The sequence below is a fragment of the Gopherus evgoodei genome, chromosome 7, assembly GCF_007399415.2.
Source record: "Gopherus evgoodei ecotype Sinaloan lineage chromosome 7, rGopEvg1_v1.p, whole genome shotgun sequence".
In the NCBI taxonomy this organism is placed as follows: Eukaryota; Metazoa; Chordata; order Testudines; family Testudinidae; genus Gopherus; species Gopherus evgoodei.
In genome coordinates this window covers 3,141,295-3,163,119 of record NC_044328.1, presented here as the reverse complement: position 1 = coordinate 3,163,119, position 21,825 = coordinate 3,141,295, and the positions used below count along the sequence as shown (strand labels likewise).

Sequence of the window (21,825 nt, the reverse complement as noted above, 5' to 3'; positions counted from 1 at the left end):
TCAAAGGAAAAATAAGATTTTACTAAAAAAGTACTTATTCCCGCTTCCCGCCCCCAGTTCAGGGGAAAGCGATGCTTGTTTTGTAGCTCAAGATACTGCCATGCAAAGGGTCAGTGATATAATCTGTGGTGTACATGATGCACTGTCCTGCTTTGAGAAGCCTATGATCTAAGAGAGAGAGAGAGATAATACAGGGTATAGTGGGATCCCTAGAAGGGATGTCAGATTACAATTTTGCATGCCCTTTCCCCCTGCTTTCCTGTCTTTCTTGTTCCCTAACCTACTCCCCTTACATAATGTTAGACTACATATTTTCTATGAGGGAGAGTCCACCGATCCTAGCAATTGATCTTCAGCCATCTTTCAGCTTTGGGGTCAGAGCCAGAACTGTGTGTGGTAGGCAGAGTTGTGGGGCCCCACCAAAGAGTCTCCTGGTTTAGTTCTGCTTCTTCATCTGAGGATGGGCTTTTCTAGGCCTTCCTGCTTCTTCTGCAAGGTGCATGATCATGCTGAGCAAGCCCAGAAAGAAGAGAGAGGAAAAGATTCGCTCATCTGGAAAACGTCCTATCATTAAATATGTTAATGGGGACCTCTGCATCTTCTGTATCCTGCTGACTCATCAGAAAAGAGGAAGAAGACTGGAACCAAGCAATAAAGATTCCAAAGTTTCCTACAAAGCATGTCACTCTCCTTGTGGTTCCTTGTCTTCTTCATACAACCAACGAGTCAGTGCATACAGCAGCAGAACATGGAACAACAGCATGGGGGGATGGGAAGAATGCAATGATTTCTCTGCCTTGGCATATGCCAAGAAATCGGCATGATTCCAACTCAGACCAATCCAGCGTGAAAGCAAGATTAGCTGTAAGCTTCTCCAGTTAGCACAGAACTGTCTTCCCTTCTTATAAGACAAATGGGTCCTTGACTTTGTTGAGGAAGAATAGTTGTTAGAACTGATCAGGTATTTCAAACGCACATGGATGGTTCTCCTAACCTCCAGCAACACCAACAGGAGCCAACATAAGAGCAGCCATCAAGTACCTCCTGTAGATAAGGTCAGTAGAATGAATCCCTCCATCAGAGAGAGGACTGGCTCTGACTCCATTGTTCTAGTTCCCAAAAGGCTCAAGAAGGGATAAGGCTATTCAGAATCTAAAAATTCCTGAAAAAATGCATCAGCAAACCAAAATTGCAAGTGGAGACATTGAAATCTACCTAGAAGGTTGTCTCCAAAAGGGGCTTCTTATCTTCTCTATCTCAAGGCAGTGTGTCCACATCCCATTGCAGAGCCCTTCACTTCACTTTTGGAAGCCAGCATTTCCAAATTTCTTCCTTACTTCTTGGCCTGGTGGCAGCTTTTGCACCTGTCAGAAAAGTGTTGTAATGCCTTAGATGTGTGTAGGACTCTGTCATCCTGCTAGTTGGGAAATTGAAATGCACTAATCTTTCTTCCCTGTTAGAGAAGGGCAAGAAACTGTCAGAGGTTTCCAAATCTAGATGCAGCATGTCAGAGGCATGCATAGCCATATGTTTTATTCTGTCCTCCAGTATTAGGGCACACTGAATAAGGGCAATGATGATTTGGTTTGTGGGTGGAAACATCTTATGCCTTGCACAAGGAGAGAAGCAAGGTGGCCAGTTGGTCTTTCATCCCCCTTCATCTTCGCAAACACTACAGATTGGGTCTGTAAATTAGCTAAAGCAACATTTAGCAAAAAGTATGGCATACAGTAATAGTACCCCAGTGAAAAGAAATTAACTCTGTCATTATTGTTTGTATATAGTTTTATTTTCTCTTTCCCTTCATGGAGACACTGCTGATAAAATTCCATTGTTGGGATCTATGGACCTTCCTACATAGAAGACTAAGATAAATTGTCCAAGCTTGAGAATTTCATGTCTTCTGTTAGGAATGTCCACAAATCCAACCACCTCATGATGACTTAGTTTTAGATCAGGGGTAGGCAACCTATGGCATGCATGCTGATTTTCAGTGGCACTCTCACTGCCTGGGCACCAGCCACCGGTCCGGGGGGAACTCTGCATTTTTTTAATCGAAGCTTCTTAAACATTTTAAAAACCTTATTTACTTTACATACAACAATAGTTTAGTTCTATATTATAGACTTATAGAAATAGACCTTCTAAAAACATTAAAATGTATTACTGGCACACAAAACCTTAAATTAGAGTGAATAAATGTAGACTCGACACAGCACTTCTGAAAGGTTGCCGACTCCTGTTTTAGATTATGGCTCAGACTCATTGGTCAGTTTCAGTGGTGGTGTAATCTTTACGTGCCCTGCAGTAGATAAGTTTAAGTGAGTTGCTCCCTTGCTTTACATTTGACTGCTCTGATTTTTTGTTATACTGAAGCACAGCCTTTGCTTTGAAAGTTATCTCAGGCTGTCAGGCTCTTTTGGGGCTGGGGACCTGTGGTGATCAGATTCATAGACTCCAAAGCCAGAAGAGACCCTTGTGATCACCTCGTCTGACACAGGCCAGAGAACTTCCCCAAAGTAATTCCTAGAGCAGGTCTTTTAGAAAAACATCCAATCTTGATTTTAAAATGTTCAGTGATAGAGAATCCACCATGACCCTTGGTAAATTGTTCCAATGGCTAACTACTCTCAGGGTATGTCTACCCTACCTGCCGGATCGGCAGGCAGCGATCAATCCAGCAGGGATTGATTTATCACATCTAGTCTAGATGTGATAAATCAACCCCCGAGCGCTCTCCCGTCGACTCCTGTACTCCAGCGCCGCGAGAGGCACAGGCAGATTCGACGGGGGAGCGGCAGCAATCGACTCACCACAGTATGTCGTTCTACGTACATCGACTTCAGCTACATTATTCACGTAGCTGAAGTTGCGTATCTTAGATCGATATTCCCGCCTCCCCACCCCCGCACCTCTCCCCGCAGTGTACATTGTTAAAAATTGACGCCTTATTTCCAGTCTGAATTTGTCTGTCTTCAACTTCCAGCCACTGGAACAGGTTAGACCTTTCTCTGCTAGATTGAAGAGCCTATTAGTAAATATTCCCCATCTAGGTACTGTACTTATAGACTGTGATCAAGTCACCCCTTAACTTTCCCTTTGTTAAAATGAATAGATTAAGCTCTGTGAGTATATCAGGATAAGGAAGGTTTTCCAATCCTTTAATCATTCTTGTGGCTCTTCTCTGAACCCGCTCCAGTTTATCAACATCCTTCTTGAATTGTGGGTACCAGAACTGGACACAGTAATCCAGCATTGGTCTGACCAGTGCCAAATAGAGGTAAAAATAACCTCTCTATTCCTACTCAAGATTCCGTTGTTTATGCATCCCTGGATCTCATTAGCCCTTTTGGTCACAGCATGGCACTGGGAGCTCGTGTTCTCTAACTATCCAACATGACACCCAAATCTTTTTTGGTCTTTGTTTCCCAGAATAGTCCCCTGCCCTGTACACACAGCCTATATTCCTCATTCCTAGATGTATATATTTACATTTAACCACATTAAAGCAAATATTGTTTGTGCCGAGTTTACCAAGCGATTCAGATCTCTTGGAATCCGTGATCTATCCTCCTCATTATTTACCACTCCCTGAAATTTTTTGTTATGTACAAACTTTATCAAGGATGATTTTATGTTTAATTCCATGTCAGTCAGAAGAATGTTAAAGATCTTGTTCTGCTTCCAGAGCTGTAAACAGGCTGAAGACCATTTGATTCAGCCCTGTGGACTTTCATACGAGAAGAAATGACATTTTCCAGTTGACTGAAATGGACTTTGTGAGAAGTTAGGGAGTTGAATGAGTGTAGTTTGGACACCTAACATACTGGGGCTTGGAGGCTTTCCATCCATGGTGAGCAGCATGGAAGAAGGTATGGGGATTAGACCAGGGAAGAAAGCAAAGTGGGGGATCAAAGCTGTTATTGTTAGCAAGAACATTACAAGAAAAATGAGAGCTGTGCAGCACTGTGAAGCAAGGATGTGAAGGTTCTGGTTTTGACAGCTGTTTGATAGGATCAAATGCTGAGATGGAAAGTGAACGTCATGGTAGAAAAACATCCCTCAGAAAAACAATGACAAGTGGCAAAAGTTTTTGGCAACTTTATTTACGCTAACAAACAAATTTTCACACTGCAAAGTTATAAATTAATTTTAATAGGCTGATCCAGATGGTCCATTTGGAAAATGGATGGCTTGATCTGTGGAAAATTAAACTAAATTTATCTCTCTCATACTTCAAACTGAAGCAAGCGTGAGAGGAGTGCCCATTAAGTCCAGCACATACAGATGGACCGGCAGGTCACACTTGGGACTAATCTGATTCATTTTAAAAATAAATGCATGAGTTATTGAATCAGGTTCCTGTTTCAAGCCGTGTTCGTTTGTATGTGTGTGTGCATGCAGCCTTTTCTAAAAGACTCACAAGTGCTTCAGTGCCTTTTTAACCTGTGTGTTTCCATTTTAATTCAGCCTCCTTGCCAAAACACATAATTAGTTTTCGGTGCCTATCATTTAGTGTTAGACCCAAATGCTAGATTGATGAGGTCAGGCATTTGTTATTTTGAGGGCTATGTCTCCATTCTTCATTTATGAAGAACATGAGCTCAATAGTCTTGCGGAGAGAACTGGCCTTTAGAAACTGTGAAGCTCTCTGGGGGCCCCTCAAGCCTTTTAGATTCTGGGTGTTTTAAACAGAGCCATGAATGCAGATTTGTAAATTTATTGCAGTGCCATCTGTTTTTTTGCAGGAACTGTATTATTGTTGGCTTGTATCTGTCTATTGTGGTGGTCACTCCCCGGGAGCATGCCCTCATAGTCCTAAGGAAAGTGATGAATAGTGGGGGTCAACATGAGTAGGTCACAGGGCAGCTGTCCAGGGCTGCCCTGAACTTGATTACCCCACTGTTCTTTAAAAAAGACAGGCACAATGCAGGTTGTTTAAAAAACCTCCCCTCCCTGTCTTGAATGGAGTAATAATGAAGTGCCTTTTGCTGCCCTGTTTCCTTCTGTGGGCGAGCTGTGTGCAGGGAAAGCTGTGTCAAAGGTGCCTTGTGGGGAAGTGCTGATGGCAGCGGGATTGCTGTCATGTATGTCGTGCTGCAAACCAGACTCTGGACTCCTTCGTCTTCAAGATGGAAGTCAAGAAAACCTTGCCTGCCAGCCTACTCCCCAGGTCCCTCCATGGGTTCAAAAACTTTCCCCTTCGGCTTCACAGCATAGATTATTGCTGCAGTTCAGTCTCATGGATTTGAGATGATTTTTTTTTTGTTAACAGGGACAGCACTCCCTAATGCATACTCTAGGCGCTATTCAGGAGGTAAAGCAGGAATGGTCCCCGGCCTGAAGTCCAAGTGTAGACAAAGCACAGCAAGGGAGGACAAACAAAAGAAGAGCAAGGGAATGGGAAGACAGGGGATAGCTGCATTCGGACATCTTTGGTTTTAGGCTATGGGTTTCCTTTTTGGGGCGTCTCGCCAAATGAATCTCTGACGTGCAGTGCTTAGTCCCTTGTCTCAGCTGCTTACCGACAGTTATAAAGGGAAGCGTACGGGTGCTACTGGTGATGCAGCTTCCTGTCTTAATCTAGGCAAGCTATTTTGTAGTTCACGTTTTCCTTCTTCTAGATCGTGGATGGGGCAGAGGGAGGAGTGATGTTAATTTTATAAAATCATATTGAATTCATCTCTCACTATTACAAATGTTAGGAAAAAGTCACTGGGTGAAAAGCTTTGTCAAAGTAATGGAAATACTTCGTAGTCTATAAAAACTGCTTTCTTTCATCCTGTAACTGTTGCAGAACTCAAATGACTGCTTGCCTTTAATTCGCATTAAGCATTATAAAGTGTTAGTGCAGACCATGCCTGTGCTGAAGTCCAAGTGGAAAGGAAAAGGTTGCTTTGTGGCATCAGTGCCACTTGGTTCTCCCAACATTAGTGCTAATAGGCGCTGTCAGCCTTGCTGCATTTCTGCATTCCTCTGTAATTGAGTCAATTGCAAGTGTTGTCTACTCCCCCTGCCCTTTGTGTTTGTGTCCACTCACCATCCGAAGAACGTGGGCAGTGATAAATAAAGCACTGAACAGGGCTCTTGCAGCTCTTTGAAAGCAGCATGTTGCCAGCCCCCTAGTTATATTTCTTTAAGTGTTTACGTTTTTCTGTATTCTCTCTCTTGTGTGGCTGGAACCCTGGGGATGCAAAGCCATGAGAGAGGCCAAGAAGCTAACAAAGTAGCTGTCCCCTTGTTAGCTTGTTCCTTTCTTCTTTAAAAACAAGATGAAAACCATCTGGCTCAGGGCATTACATTTTCCTCCCCCGTGCACCTCTGTAGACGAAGAGTTTCACCTGCAGCGAGGGTTTACATTGATTAGGGAGGGAACAGTAATTCAAGCCTCCATCCACTTCACTGATACTTTGCAGTCTTTAAAGGTGCTGACCCATTGAGTTAAACTGTCATGGGAGGATAAAAAAGGAGCTTCATCCCAGGAGGTAACAGCTGCCAGGTTTTCAACACCTTGCGCGCTGCTGGAGAAATGTCACAAATTGTCAATGGAAAGAAAAATCACTTGGCTGCCATCTTCTCTTAATGATGGACCTGATAAAATGAAGGATTTAAACCTTTTAAGATCAGCAAGTAGTTGTCAGAATAATAAATACATAAATCCAGAGGGATTTTGAACAATGGCATGGAAAAGCGCTGCCCAGAGAGGCAGCAAACAAGCTATCCGAGTTAGAATAACCTGCTGTGGTTGGGATGGGCATATCGTTATCTTTGCACAGTTGGACAAGAGGGAATGAAAGTAGCAGCCGCACAGAAGTCCAACATTAGTTTGTCTAATATAATTTTAAATCCTGATTCATAAGCCAGAGAACTGAGAGAAGATGTACTGTATTTCTGCTCTTTTGAGGACAGTTTGTTTTCAAACAGCTACCAGATGGCTAAATACCACAACCTTTCTTTTCTTTTCTTTTTCACAAGACATCCGTTTTCCTTGCTCTTTGTTTGTTTTTGTTTAAATGCTTTTACTCCATTGAATAGCCCTGTGGTGCTTGGACATTGTGACATACCCTTTTTTCCTACTTTGATAGATGAGGAAAACAGTATAAGATTTAATGAAGATTCTGAGAACAGGCAGGATGGGGTTTATTTATTTATTTGCTGTTTGTTATGGTCATTTTAATTGTAGTGAGTAATTAGAAGGTACATGCAGCCACAGGAGCTTTGTTATGGTAATTGCTCAAGAAAACCCATTCCCTGTCTACCATGTGTTGAGACACTTCTTCCCTCTAGCGGCAATATTAAGGATTCTGGCTTTGCACTAGGCAAGGTGTAATTGCAATATGACAAACTACGCTTTAGGGACAGTCTTGCAAATGTTCTAGTTTTTTGTTTGGCTATCCTATATTTTGTCTTATGACTTCCCACAGAGACCCCCCCCTCCTCCAGCACAGTGGGCTTTCGATAGCAAAAATGTAGTCTTAAATGTGCCTTAAAAAAAAAACAAAAAACACCTCCACAATGGATTCTAGGTAATGTTTTGCAGCTTGACTTAATTTTAGTCTTCTGATTCTTTAATTACCTATTTATAAAATACATTTAAATTTGTAGACATTATTTAATACTTTCAGGAGGAGCACCTCATTTAAAATAAATAAATAAATTTGTATTTATTTTAGATAGTCCATGTGAAAGACCTTAAGGATAATTAATGCAGGTCTCCGAAGACCCTGTAAGTGAGATGAAACTGATCTTTCCAAATCTTCTGGAGTGATTTGTTTATATAACTTCCTACTTCTGCTGAATCCTTCAGAGTCTAATAACATTTTTTTAACTGTTTGGCAATTTGTGCTTAGCTACAAAAGCCCTTCTTTGAAAAGAAGCAGTTTAATAATCTTCGCTCTGAAAATGACTTGGAGGAAGGCTATGAGTTTTGTCTTTTTGTTGTGTTTTTATTAGTGTTAGCTTTCTCTGATAAATCATGTAATTATTAACTATTGAAAAAAATCTTATTGAACTTCTGGGTTGTAGTGTCTATTAAAAAGTGGAGTTTCATTCAGAGACTGGGGATTCTCTGGATAAATGACCAAAGGAACGACTTTTCTACTGGTTGAGATCCTTATGAACACAATTCCACTTTGTGTTCAGTACTTCAATCTGGCATTCCTTGCTCAGCCAAACCTCCATTGACATCTGCACTCCTTTACACTGGAGTCATGCTCTCTTTTTAAAAAGGCAGAAGTCTCAGACCCAGTCACATAAGCATTAGAAAAATCTAATCTAAGATACTCATGGAGTGAGATTAGATATGTTTAGTGAACTATGGTCTAGCATCTGTGTGGCATTTTAAGCCCTTGGCTAAGAATGAATGCAGCTTTGTGGTTCCCTTTTTCTGCGCCACATTCCTGCTCCTGACATGATTTGATGCTGCCATATATTTGTAGACTTTTTTTTTCCATTAGAGCTTGTTTTGCTATAGGGCTGCTTAACGTTCTTCTCCAACGGCTTTTGCAAGGTTAAAGGAATGCAGCTTGGTAACAAGTTTGTGTCATTTTAAATATATACCTCCTAGTAAATAAGGAGGAGTCTGGCAATCAATCCCTTTTAGTGTGGTATATGTTTCACCTGACAACTAAACCCTCTATTGATTAGCCATTACTTTGTTAGATAATCCCATGTCAGTGAAGCCACTGTAAAAATTAAACTCTTTAAAATGCTTTACCCTAGCAGCAGTGTGAAAATTGAAAACTTGTTCAGAATTACAGCCAGCTTTCACAAAGAGTGTAGCTTTCAGCAAACTGGTTTATGTTTGCATGCTTTATATGCAATATAAAAACATATTAAAGCACTCCAACGCAAAGCTATGTGCCTCTGGCATAGAACCAGGCTACCGTTTCCAAGTGCTCCCTATGCAAAGAAACCTCTTCTCATGAGTCAAAGTGAGGGGAGATTTGAACAGGGTGGGTTCAAACTAGAAAAGGTTTTTACTAGGGTCTAATTTTAAAGGTGAGTTGAAAAGGTGTTTATCTGTCAATACCTGGGTTCAGGGTTTTGTTTCTCCTGGAACAGTAGCTGATCGCCCAGGCACCTCAAATGGCAAAGAGAGCTGTAATATCAGAGTCCCTTAACTTCAGATGTCATAGAATCATTGAAGATTAGGGTTGGAAGAGACCTCAGGAGGTCATCTAGTCCAACACTCTGCTCAAAGCAGGACAAACCCCATCTAAATCATCCCACAGGCCTTAAAAACATCTAAGGATGGAGATTCCACCACCTCCCTAGGTAACCCATTCCTAGGTCATCATGTGTTTCAGTTGAAACATAGAGCTCTGAACTTGGGCATGGGTAAATAAGTGAAGGAAGAATGAATGTCATAGAGTGTCATAAACTGTCAACATAAGTGTATGCATTGCTAGTGATTCAGTGTCTTAAACTTTTTGTATTGATTTAAAAGAATACATAGATCACGCTTAAAGTTTTAGCCTGAGACCTTGGTGAGCATGCTGCTGGGCACATCTATACCTTCTCCAGGGTGCAGTATGTTTATTCATTACACAAGATGAATGCACTTCCACATCCTTAACAAAGAAGTTATATACTCACTCCTTGAAGTTTCATTTTCTTTCTCATCTTTTGTGGAAAGGTGAAGAAAAAGGTGGCTGATTTATAATTCAGCACTTACACAGAGCTTTATGCTGTCAAGGTGCTATGAAAATGGCCCTGTGAGGTATGTAATACTATCCCCATTTTATAGATGAGGAAGCTGAGATTCAGAGAAATTAGATGACTTGTTGTCCAAGGCCACAGGGAGTCATTGGGACTAGAAACTCTTGAGTGTCCCTATCCCTTGTGTGTGAATAAAAATAATGGGAGTTGAGCAATGCTTTTGAATAAGTGTCTTTCTTTATACACGGCCATGCTCACTAATGGTTCTGTGTGGTTATGATAGAGGTCACCCTTCCTGCTGAGCCAGTTCTAGTTTTTAGATTCTGCCCCATGGACTCAAAATGGAATGTTGCTGATTATGTATTCAAACAATCCCCATAGTTATTTATGTGGTTATTGGGTAGAATATTATTCTAAGCCTGACTCCTGAAAAGTAGGCTCATTCGGCAGGCTTGGAAGAGAGATGATTGGACCAGGACTCAAGAGCTGGGTTCAAATCATGGTTCTGCCACAGACTTCCTTTGCATCCTGGGCAAATTACTTAATCTCTCTCTCTCTGGTAGTTCCCATCTGTAAATGGGGAAAATACTTTTTTTGATTGTTGTCTATTCAGGTTGGGTCAGGGATTGTCTTTTAATATGTACCCAGCACTTAATTTATGCAGTGCCTAGTAATACATTGTATCATGTTTTCCTATTCATAATAATGGATTTGTAAATTGGGGGAAAATCAGAGTGAGGAAATGCAAGTATAAAACACTGCAAATGCAAGATGCAACAGAAAATAGTGAAAAGAACAAAAAAATAAAAAATGCTTAATCATGAATGAGGGGGAAACAAAGCATCTATATGTCTGTTTTTTTCCCCTCCCTCTCTCAAGTTTTGGACTGAATTTAGTGAATGTTGATGCTTATAAAATGAGGTTCAGATAACACTGGCTGGAGGAATGCATAGAGCAAGCAAGTGCTGTCCAAATTTCCTCATGGCAGTTAGGTCAGTGCATCTAAATCGTGATTTATAATGTGTTTATTCATTCTGATCTCTCTCCTGAGTAGGAAGTGCTAAACATGCCAAAGTGGTGGTTTTATGATGTGAGCAAGTGTCTGCAAGGACTAGTCTGAGGCTATCAAATGCCTGTTTGCTTGTGACTTTGTCCCAGTTTGAATCTTGACACCCCACCCTATCCCCCCCCCTGCTAAAAGACCTAGTGCATTAGTCCACGTAGCACAGAGCCATTTGGAAGGATTTGCGTGGTTTTGTTTTTCAATTTCTCCTTCTTTTGGATCAAGTACCAGAAATTGCTGAATTCTGTCCATACGCTAACCCCAGCCACTCTCAACAGATATTGGTGTTATGACTTGTAGGGAGAGCGGGGTGAACCAGGCGATGCTGCATTCCTTTTTTTTAAGCTTCTACTGTACTTAAAAAATAAAAACATATTCAGGCAGGATTGTGGTGGGGGGGATGCTTTGTCCCCCCCACATCCAACATAGATTTATTTTATAGACTAGTTTGAGTGGGATTTGAAACTTAATTTTGTCCTGTTTTCCTCTTTTGTTTAGGAAAGAGAAGTGATTCCAAAATGTAGTAGAATGGCTTCACAGAGTATCTTCACCAAAAATCTGATGCCTTACAGCAAATTGCGTGCCTCTATTCAGAATTTTTTTAATGTTTCCACAGACCTACAACAGCTGTGCCAGACTGTGCTTAAACCAAGAAACAGTATGTCTAGCGAGCACTGCTATGAAGACTGAAAATTGTGTGGCCAAAGTAAGTAATGTTGTAGTTCTTTTGTCAAGTTTGTGAGCAATACCTTTGTTTTTCAAAAACTGATTTTTAGCATACTTTAAACAGAAAACAAGTAGTTTGCTCAGGCCTTCTATCTTTTACCATCGTACTAAAGGCTCACCAGGCAGTATGCCGCATTCCCCAGACTGGGATAAATGGGTCCCCAGCCACCCAGATCAGCAGGCTGGATGTTCTGTAGAAGCAGCAATTGTTCCCATTGTGTCATCGTCTCCAGTACCCTCTGCTGGTCAGTACCCAGAGTTACGTGAACATATGTTGGATGGAGGCTCTTCGCAACATGGGGCCTTTTTTTTAGTTTTTTGATTGGTGAAGAGGAAATACAGAAAGAACATTGAAGGAAAGACCTTGTAATTAAAAGAACAAACCTCACACGATGTTTGGAGGGAAGGGGAAAAGAGAAAGTTGGAAGAAAAAGTGACTGCTCGTTTTCATATCACACATCAGATAAGATACATTTGTGAGGCAATATAATAATGGGGGAGAGATGAAATGTCAGTAACCAGCAAGCTCTTGGTTTGCTTTTCCTTAAAACTAAGTGTAGTATAAAATAAGATCTATACATGTGGGATTGTCTGTGAGCAGAAAACACCCCAGCCATGACACCATGTATAAAAAAGGCTGCAAAGGATCTGTTCAGCCTTGCATAAGCTCCATGTTTCTGCTGGAAAGAAGATCGGTGGGCACGCAAGACAGATCAGAGCATGCAGCAATCTGTTACAGAAACCAGCTGGCATTCTGTTGCTCTTCTGTCACTATAAAGTGACAAGTAGAAAGCTTGCTCCCTTTTCAGACTTATTCCTTGGATCTTCTTGAGATTCCCTTTTCTTGGAATTAATTTTGAGTGGCTGTTAAATCTGCCCTGTCTCAGACCTTCATTCCTGCTGGCCTTTGAAGGTGCTCCTACCGCTGTGGGAAGATGGCTGTTCCATATGTGAACTATCCCATTGCACAAATGTCAGCTTCATGTTGCACGAGTGACCCAAAGTGCAGCTTGCAGTCACCCTCTGTTAGATAAGTGCAGCCCTGTGCAAGCTACAGATCCCAGCATGAAGTGCAGCTGCTTGGCCCTTGCTGCCCGGTGACCTTCTTTGATCAAGATGTACAGTATTGCATGCTGCCACCTGCAGTCATGCCCGTTATTATACAAAATGGGTGAAACGCTCCTGACAGGATACCAAGGTACACGATTTATAGCCCTCAGCAAAATGCTCTTGGTATTTAGCATATTTCATCCTGGGGTCACGATGCCGGTCACAAGCATCCTACAAAGGAGCCAGTGTACAGCTACTACCAAGATAGTCTATGGCTTCCATTCGGGGCCCACCTACCATGCAACAGCTCCTTTTGACCTGAGCATCTTGGTTTTGAGGAGGGGGGTGTGGTAGCATTACAACTATTAACTTCATTTGTGCCCCTCTGAATTGAATTTGCCCCTTCAGAATGGTAGGGACAAAAATGAAATCACTCCTTACAAAAATATTTTTAGTGGGCTACTGACAAGCAACAAAGAGAGAGTGCCAGAGACTGCACGCCTCATTTTATGTTGTAGAGGTGGAGCTGAACTCTGGCCCCAGACATGGAAAAGCACGTGTTCTTAATACTGCATGTCCAGGATAGATGGAGTATTTATATATATTTTGCATTGGTTTTGCATTAGCTTAACAGCAGTTTCTTTGAGCACATTTCCCTATTGCATAGGGGTAATTGCTTTCCCTGAGTGGTAGTTTCTATCACTGACAGGTTACTGACGCTGTTGTTTTGTGGTTATAATACAAAGTAAAATAGAAGTGGGCTTTCTCAGAACCACTTATACTCCAGGTGTAGCAAAGCACTTTATAAATTCCCTGACCAAAAAAACAAAAAAACTTCATTAATGCAGAGTTAAGGTTGTCTGGCTGTGTCTTGCAGCTTTCCAGAATGTCAAGTTCAGTTAAACTCAAAACTGTGAAAATTGGGTAATAATACAGAGGTAAGGTACACACCAATGCAACTTTAACTCTGCCTTCTGGAGCTGACAGAGGCCACTTGGAATTTTCTGCATGCACTCTAGCTGCATTTGCTGTGTTAGGTATAGTTGTTCTGAATGGAGGAGGAATTAGTTGGAGCAGATTGGCAGAGCTGTGATTGTGATATGAGATCTGGGTCTGAGATTCCATGTGTTATGAAAGGAACATAAGAATGCCCATACTGGGTCAGACCAAAGGTCCATCTAGCCCAGTATCCTGTCTTCCGATGCCAGGTGCCCCAGAAGGAATGAACAGAACAGGGAATCATCAAGTGATCCATCCCCTGTCACCCATTCCCAGCTTCTGGCAAACAGAGGCTAGGGACATCATCGCTGTCCATCCTGGCTAATAGCCATTAATGGACCTATCCTCCATGAACTTATCTCAGTGGTCTCCAAGGCACCCGCGAGGGCATCTTAATGCGCCCGCGTCCTGGCCCCTGGGAGAGCACCCGCCGAAATGCCGCCGAATTTCAGCAGCATTTCAGCGGGGACGCCTCTTGATGATGCCATTTGTTGCCAACAAGTGACGTCATCGAGAGGCGTTGCTCCCGAATTTTGGTGGGGACACCTTTCAATGATGTCGCTTGTCGATGGCAAGCGGCATCATCGAGAGGCATCGCCGCAGAAATGCTGCCGAAATTCGGCGGCATTTCGGCGGGTGCTCCATTGCCACGGTGGTCCTTCGTCTGGCGCCCACCAGACGAAAAGGTTGGAGACCACTGACTTATCTAGTTCTTTTTGGAACCCTGTTATAGTCTTGGCCTTCACAACATCCTCTGGCAAAGAGTTCCACAGGACTGCTGCTGCACATTGAGTGGATGTTTTCAGAGAGCTATCCACAACGACTCCAAGATCTCTTTCTCCAGTGGTAACAGCTAATTTAGACCCCACTATTTTATATGTATAGTTGGCATTATGTGCGTTGCTTTGCATTTATCAACATTGAATTTCATCTGTCATTTTGTTTCCCAGTCACCCGGTTTTGAGAGAGATTTTTGTAGCTCTTCGCAGTCTGCCAGGGACTAACCTACTGAAGGTAGTTAATAGGCTTTAGCTTGACTGAGAAGTTTCTCCATACCTTGATTTAGTCAATATGGGAAAGAGATTCTGGTTCCTTATATTTTTATCTCAAGGAAAAGGACGCACTTGTGTACCTTGAAGGATCCAGTATCCATCATTTCGTTGCCTTGTTGTGTAGGTTGTCAATAGTGAGGCATAGAGGTCTTCTAATTATAGGTATTGTCAGCAGTGAGATATGAGAGTTGTGTGTTTTGTGATGGAAAAGTGAAAATCTAGTGTGTGTTGGAATCCTGTGAGTAAGAGCAAAAGGGTTGTAAAAGGAGTGAAGAAATTGTAAAGTTTAACACATGCAGGGTTGTTTCTGGGGAGGAAGCTCAGTGTTTGAGTGTAGAACAAGTGCAGGTAGCTCTTGTTCCAAACAGTTCACCTAAAAACAAGTTTTGCTTGGTGAAGAGAAGGTGTTTGCCTGAGCTACAGTTCTCATGTGCCCTGTTCCCTGCTTGAGATGCACCATCTGCAAAGGCAGAGTGAGTATGTGTGCTATGGGCGTACTGCGTCATCACTCTGAGGGCAGAGTTAAGGCTGCATTGATGTGTACGCTAACTCTCTAGCTCTTTGTTTTCAGAGGTTTGAGTTTTGCTGAACTTGACACTCTGGGAGGGCACAAAATACCATCAGGCAGCCTTAGCTCTGAGTTAACAAAGGTTTTTATCAATGAAAGCAGCAAAGAATCCTATGGCACCTTATAGACTAACAGATGTTTTGGAGCATGAGCTTTCATGGGTGAATACCCACTTCCTCAGATGCAAATTTTATCAATGAATTTGCTAGTGTTTTGAAGAGAAAGCAATGTTTGTTGTCGGAGTTAGTGGTCCTTTAGGCAGTTATAGTTCTCATTTAGAGTTCCATTTGATACATACTGTAGCTAGGGAATAACCCTAGCATTTATATAGCACTTTTCATCAGTAGATCCCCATTGTAGAGGTGAGAAACTGAGGCACGGAAAGGTGAAGTGACTTGCCCAAGGGCACTCAAGGCCAGTGGTAGAGTCAGTAATAATCCTGGTGGTTTCTCTGTTAGGCCATATAGTTGCTATGGGATTCCTGAGTGCTCTTCCACCCTCCTGTACATTTTGTTCCAGTGGAATGGAAATAATGGTCATGCTTTGAAATACTTGCGCTGTGTGGCGGCTAACAGGGCCAAGGAGAGAAATCTCCCACGTGGTCTCTGTCACAGAATCTTGACCATTTTATTACAGGGTTGCTACAGTAACTTTAAGCGAGAAAGAGAAGACAAGTGTCTCTCTCTCCTTGTCCTCCCCCTGCCCCACCATCTCCTGCAACATGTAGTGACCCCACCAACATTTCCATCTCCTGCTCGCCCTCCCATTCCATGAAGCCATTAGGTAGCACTGTAGAAGCCATTACAACCTGAGCAGTTGGTCCTTGCTGTCTCCTGCCTGGTGCTGCTGCGTACACACATCACAGGCAGCAGCTTACTTGAGGGCTGTGCATTTCCTTGATTATGTCGCTGAGCCCGTGTTGCAGATGAAGCAGGGCCCCTCACCCACACTACGCAACCCCAGCTGGGCCTTCTGTCCCTGCTTCAGCCAGGTTTCATGGGCCACACCCTAGTTCCATCCAGTTCACCCATTTCCAGACTGGTCCACTCACACTCTGGCCAGCCGTCCTCACTGACACACTCCACACACAGCTGACGTGTACCTTAATGATTCATTTCCTGGGTTTCAGATGTTTACATTTATATTACCGCCCCTCCCTGCCCCCAGCTCACATGGACAGGGGCTCAGGCACTTCAAGAGGAGCAGGGTCCCCCAAATCCCAGCACACACGGAAGGGGAGATTCAGGACTGGCAGGCTCTCACCTCTAAACCCCCAACTTCCTTTGCCACCCCTCCCATTGTCCAGTCCCTCCTCTTTTCTCCCCTCCTGCTCCCCCAATCCCCACCCCTTCTCCCTTACCTGAGCCCCCAACCACTTTTCCTTCCCCATCACTCTATTGTATTTATCTCCCTCCCCATAATACCCCCATCCCTCACTGCAGACCCTACCCCTGTTCTCACCTACTCTTCCACTCCAATTACCCTGCCCCACCTAGTGCGCATTCACATGTGTAAAGTATTTTCTTACCAAAAAAAACCTTGACAGAGGCTTGTTTTTCCCAAACATTAACAATTCTCAGCTTCCTGCTCAGGGTGGGGCTCAGAGGTCAGAGTTGCTAGAATCTGCAAACATTATGAAATGCTGGGTTTTTTCTAGAGGTATCGCGGCAACCTTTTGGTCAGCTGGGCCCACATTTGGGTCACTAATCCTACCCTGCGTTCCACGAGACACACGCAATGTCAAGCCAGTCCAGGCATGTGGATTTTAGAGCACTTGGAGGAGTCACCCTTTAAACGGAAAGGTCTTCTCAAACTGAACTGTAGCAGGGCTGGAACTCTGCTATAGCGTTTGAAATTAGTCATCTGCTATATCCAGATCACCCCCACTGGATAACATTGAAACGCTGGGAGGTGTGATGGTCTCAACTCCATGGAGACAAATAAAGCTCTGAGGTGTGCGCTGCTCTGTTCATGTCAGTGGGCGTTCCCCATCCTCCCTCTCCAGTGCTTGAGATCCGTGATATGCATCAAGTGTGCCCGTTCTTAGCTCCTCACTGCGGTCTCAGCAGTGTGTGTTCTTGTGCATGCTTCCAGCTTGACAGTGCTCGGCTTCCCCAGATGCCGACTCTCATGCAGGGCTCAGGCCCCTTCAGAGGGAAGCAACAGTCCCCTAGGTTCTGGCTCACATGGAGAAGGGCTCTGATCCCCTTTGGCATGCCAAAGCTCCGCAAATCCCATGATGTGGGGCAGGCAGGGGGCTCAGACACCCCGCAGAGGGACAGGGCCCCATAGATCCCAGCTCATATGCTGCCGTCCCCCCCCAACCCCCAAATACCCTTCTGCATAGTACCATATAGGGGCAGGGCCTACTCCCAGATCCCAGCGTGCACACATGGGAAAGCAGGGAGAGAGGCAATGCTCCTGTATTCTAGCTCATATGCAGAGGCAAGAAGGGAGGATCAGACCCTCCTATAGGGACAAGTGACCCCCACCAAATCCCAGCACACACCCGAAAGTGGAGAGAGGCACTCGGACTTCACAAGAGAGGAAGGCCCCCACCAGATCCTGGCACCACAGGAGGGGAGAATGTGAGACTGACAGACACCCCTGCTCCTATTCTCCTCCAGTGCCTGCGCCACTCACATCCATGTGATATGGCTGTTGAAAAAGCTAATGCGGCCTTGGGATGCATCAGGTGAGGTATTTCCAGTAAAGATAAGGAGGTGTTAGTACTGTTATACAAGGCACTGGTGAGACCTCATCTGGAATATTGTGTGCAGTTCTGGTCTCCCATGTTTAAGAAGGATGAATTCAAACTGGAACAGGTCCAGAGAAGGGCTGCTAGGATGATCCGAGGAATGGAAAACATATCTTATGAAAGGAGACTCAAAGAGCTTGGCTTGTTTAGCCTGGCCAAAAGAAGGCCGATGGGAGATATGATTGCCCTTTATAAATATGTCAGAGGGATAAAGATCAGGGAGGGAGAGGAATTACTAAGGGCTTGGCTACACTGGAGAGTTGCAGCGCTGGTGGTGGTTTTACAGTGCTGCAACTCACTCACCGTCCACACTTGCAAGGCACATACAGTGCTGTATTTCCCTGGCTACAGCGCTGGCTGTACTCCACCTCGGCCTGGGGAATAACAACTGCAGCGCTGGTGATGCAGCGCTGCTCTGCCAGTGTGGCCACCAAAAGCACTGTTGTTGGCCTCCAGAGGTATTCGGAGGTATCCCAGAATGCCTGTTCAGCCACTCTGCTCATCAGTTCGAACTGTACTGCCCTGGCCTCAGGTGACCTGCCCTTTAAATGCCCTGGGAATTTTAAAAATCCCCTTCCTGTTTGCTCAGCCAGATATGGAGTGCAATCAATGAATCTTTCCAGATGACCATGCCTCCACGCGCCAAACGAGCCCCAGCATGGAGCAATGGCGAGTTGCTGGACCTCATCAGTGTTGGGGGAAGGAAGCTGTGCAGTCCCAGCTGCGCTCCAGCCATAGGAATTATGATACCTATGAGCAGATATCAAGGACCATGCTGGAAAGGAGCCATGACCGGGATGCGCTGCAGTGCAGGGTAAAGTGAAGGAGCTGCGGAATGCCTATTGCAAAGCCCACGAGGGAAACCGCTGCTCCGGCGCTGCCCCCACAACCTGCCGTTTTTACAAAGAGCTGAACGCGATACTTGGGGGTGACCCCACCACCAATCCGAGGACCACGATGGACACTTCAGAGCGGGGAGGAAGGAGGAGGAGGGTAGGGGAGGAGGAAACAGAGTGAGGGTACTGGGGTGGGGGGAGACACCCCGGAGTCCCTGGAGGCATGCAGCCAGGAGCTCTTCTCAAGCCAGGAGGAAGGCAGCCAGTCACAGCAGCCGGTACTTGGTGGAGGACAAACAGAGGAGCAAGTTCCCGGTAAGCAGCTTTTATTTTCAGAGTGGAAATTTTTCGGGAGAGGAGGGAGGGTTAGGGCTGCATGCATGCATGCCTAGATGTGGAAAAGCCCATTGATATGGTCTATCACGTCGCGATAATCGGCCTTGGTAATCTTTTCAAAAGTTTCAGCCAGAGCGTGGACAATGCGCTTGCACAAGTTTATTGGGAGAACCACTGTGGTCCTTGTCCCAGTGAGGCTCACGCGTCCACACCACTGTGCTGCGAGGGGTGGGGGGACCATTGCAGGACCCAGGCAAGCTGCATAGGGGCCAGAGCAGAATCCGCATTGCTGTAGAAGACCCTCCCGCTCTTCCCAGGTGACCCACAGCAGCGAGATATCTTCCAGGATTAACTCCTGTGGAAAATGTTGGGAGAGTGTTCAGTGTAGGTGCTCCTTGCAGCTGTTTGCTTTCCCCAACGCACAGAAACCCCGAGCACAGTACAGCCCTGAAGCAATCAGTCCCCCTTACTCACCATTTCGGGGCTTCTGTGGGTTATGTGTGCTCTCTTTGGTATGGGAAAATTATGCTATTGTGAAGACTGTAAACTCCTTCACTGTGTGGGAATAACTGTCTGATATAAACAATGCTGCCTCTGTTAAGTGTTGCCTTTTTTGCCTTTCTGCAAGCAACCTTGAGATCTCGGCTGCCCGTGTTATCAACAGCTCAAAGACTCCAAAACCTCCGGAAGAAGCCGCGAAGAAGCAAAGACGACCTGCTGCAAGCAGTTATGGATAACTCTGTCACAGAGAATCAAAAACTGCAGGACTGGATCGGAAAGGGAAGGCAGGATCCGCCAGAAAAATGCAGTGGCCAAGAAGAAAAGCACAAAGCAGCTGATAAGCATCCTGGTGCGCCAAGAGGACTCTATCCAGGCGCTCGTAGCCATGCAGGCAGAGCACTACGGCGCCGCCCCCTCCCCGTCCCAAAGCTCTTTCCCTTGTGCCCCAATGTCAGCTCAAAACCCCCTTCCCCAGCATCCAGGTTCTTACCACCACCAGCTGCCTCCAACATCTGGATGTTCACCAACCAGCCCTGAGAACTATGACCCTTACCCTCTGCATTCAACCCCCATCACCATGCAGCATTTTCATCCTGAAGTGCAGCAGTCATTGCACAGCACTCCAGACAGGACATATTCAAACTTGTGACAGTAAGGTTCCCCACCACACCCCCCTACCCTTTTAGGTTCCCAAACTGTTGTGTGTCTGTCAAGAAAGTTATTTTCTTTTCAATAAATGAATTCTTGGCTTTGAAAACAGTCTTTATTATTGCAGAAAGTGAAAGATACCTTAGCCCAGGAAAGAAACAGGCACTGCAAATCAGTGTAGGAAACACAGATTCCTACTAACATTGTAACCACTGCACTTCACTCCCGTGTAAAGCACCAGACATTTCTGTTGGTTTTCAGCCTCAAATTCCTCCCTCAAGGCATCCCTAATCCTTGTAGCCCTGTGCTGGGCCTCTCTAGTAGCCCTGCTCTCTGGCTGTGCAAATTCAGCCTCCAGGCGTTGAACCTCAGAGGTCCATTCCTGACTGAATGTTTCACCCTTCCCTTCACAAATATTATGGAGGGTACAGCGCGTGGATATAACGGCGGGGATGCTGCTTTCCCCCAAGTCTAGCTTCCCATACAGAGATTGCCAGCGCCCCTTTAAATGGCCAAAAACACACTCCACAGTCATTCGGCACCGGCTCAACCTGTAGTTGAACCAGTCCTTGCTCCTGTCAAGCTTCACTGCATATGGTTTCATGAGCCAAGGCATTAACGGGTAAGCGGGGTCTCCAAGGATCACAGTGGGCATTTTGACGTCCCCTACTGTGATCTTCCGGTCTGGGAATAAAGTCCCTGCCTGCAGCTTCCTGAACAGGCCAGTATTCCGAAAGATGCCTGCTGTGTTAATGTCAATGAAACGCCTATGGTGATCCACAAGCGCCTGGAGAACCATAGAGAAATACCCCTTCCGATTAACGTACTCGGATGCTAGGTGGGGTGGTGCCAGAATAGGAATATGCGTCCCATCTATCGCCCCTCCACAGTTAGGGAAACCCATTTGTGCAAAGCCATCCACAATGTCCTGCACGTTCCCCAGAGTCACGGTTCTTCTTAGCAGGATGCGATTAATGGCCCTGCAAACTTGCATCAACACTATTCCAACGGTCAACTTTCCCACTCCAAACTGGTTCCTGACCGATCGGTAGCTGTCTGAAGTTGCCAGTTTCCAGATTGCAATAGCCACCTGCTTCTCCACCAGCAGGGCAGCTCTCAATCTTGTGTCCTTGCGTCACAGGGTGGGGGCGAGCTCCTCACGCAGTCCCATGAAAGTGGCTTTTCTCATCCGAAAGTTCTGCAGCCACTGCTCATCATCCCAGACTTCCATGAGGATGTGATCCCACCATTCAGTGCTTGTTTCCCGAGCCCAAAAGCGGCGTCCCACGGTGCTGAGCATTTCCATGAATGCCAGAAGCAATTTAGTGTCATACGCGTCAGGCGACTCGCTATCATCGTCGGACTCCTCATCACTTTAGATCTGAAGGAATAGCTCAACTGCCAAACGTGCTGTGCTGGCGAGACCCGTCAGCATACTCCTCAGCAGCTCGGACTCCATTTCCCACAGAAATCGCGCTGCACAGAAACCGTTGAGAGAGTCAAGATGGCTCCAAACGTGGACAGAAAAACAGGGACTGCTGGGATGTGAAGCGATGCATCACGGGGCGTTGGGACAGGAAGCAGAATGACCCGCACCCCCACCCCCTTCCCACAACCCACGGCGCCAA

At 45.0% G+C, this 21,825-nt stretch overlaps 1 protein-coding gene across 1 annotated transcript in view; it reads left to right on the top strand.

The window, feature by feature from the left end:
• The window catches only part of BTRC (beta-transducin repeat containing E3 ubiquitin protein ligase), a 180,882-nt gene that overhangs the window by 79,490 nt on the left and 79,567 nt on the right, over positions 1-21,825 (top strand). The window contains 1 exon segment of the mRNA XM_030570839.1: positions 11,340-11,429. Coding sequence (XP_030426699.1) covers positions 11,340-11,429 — 90 coding nt within the window.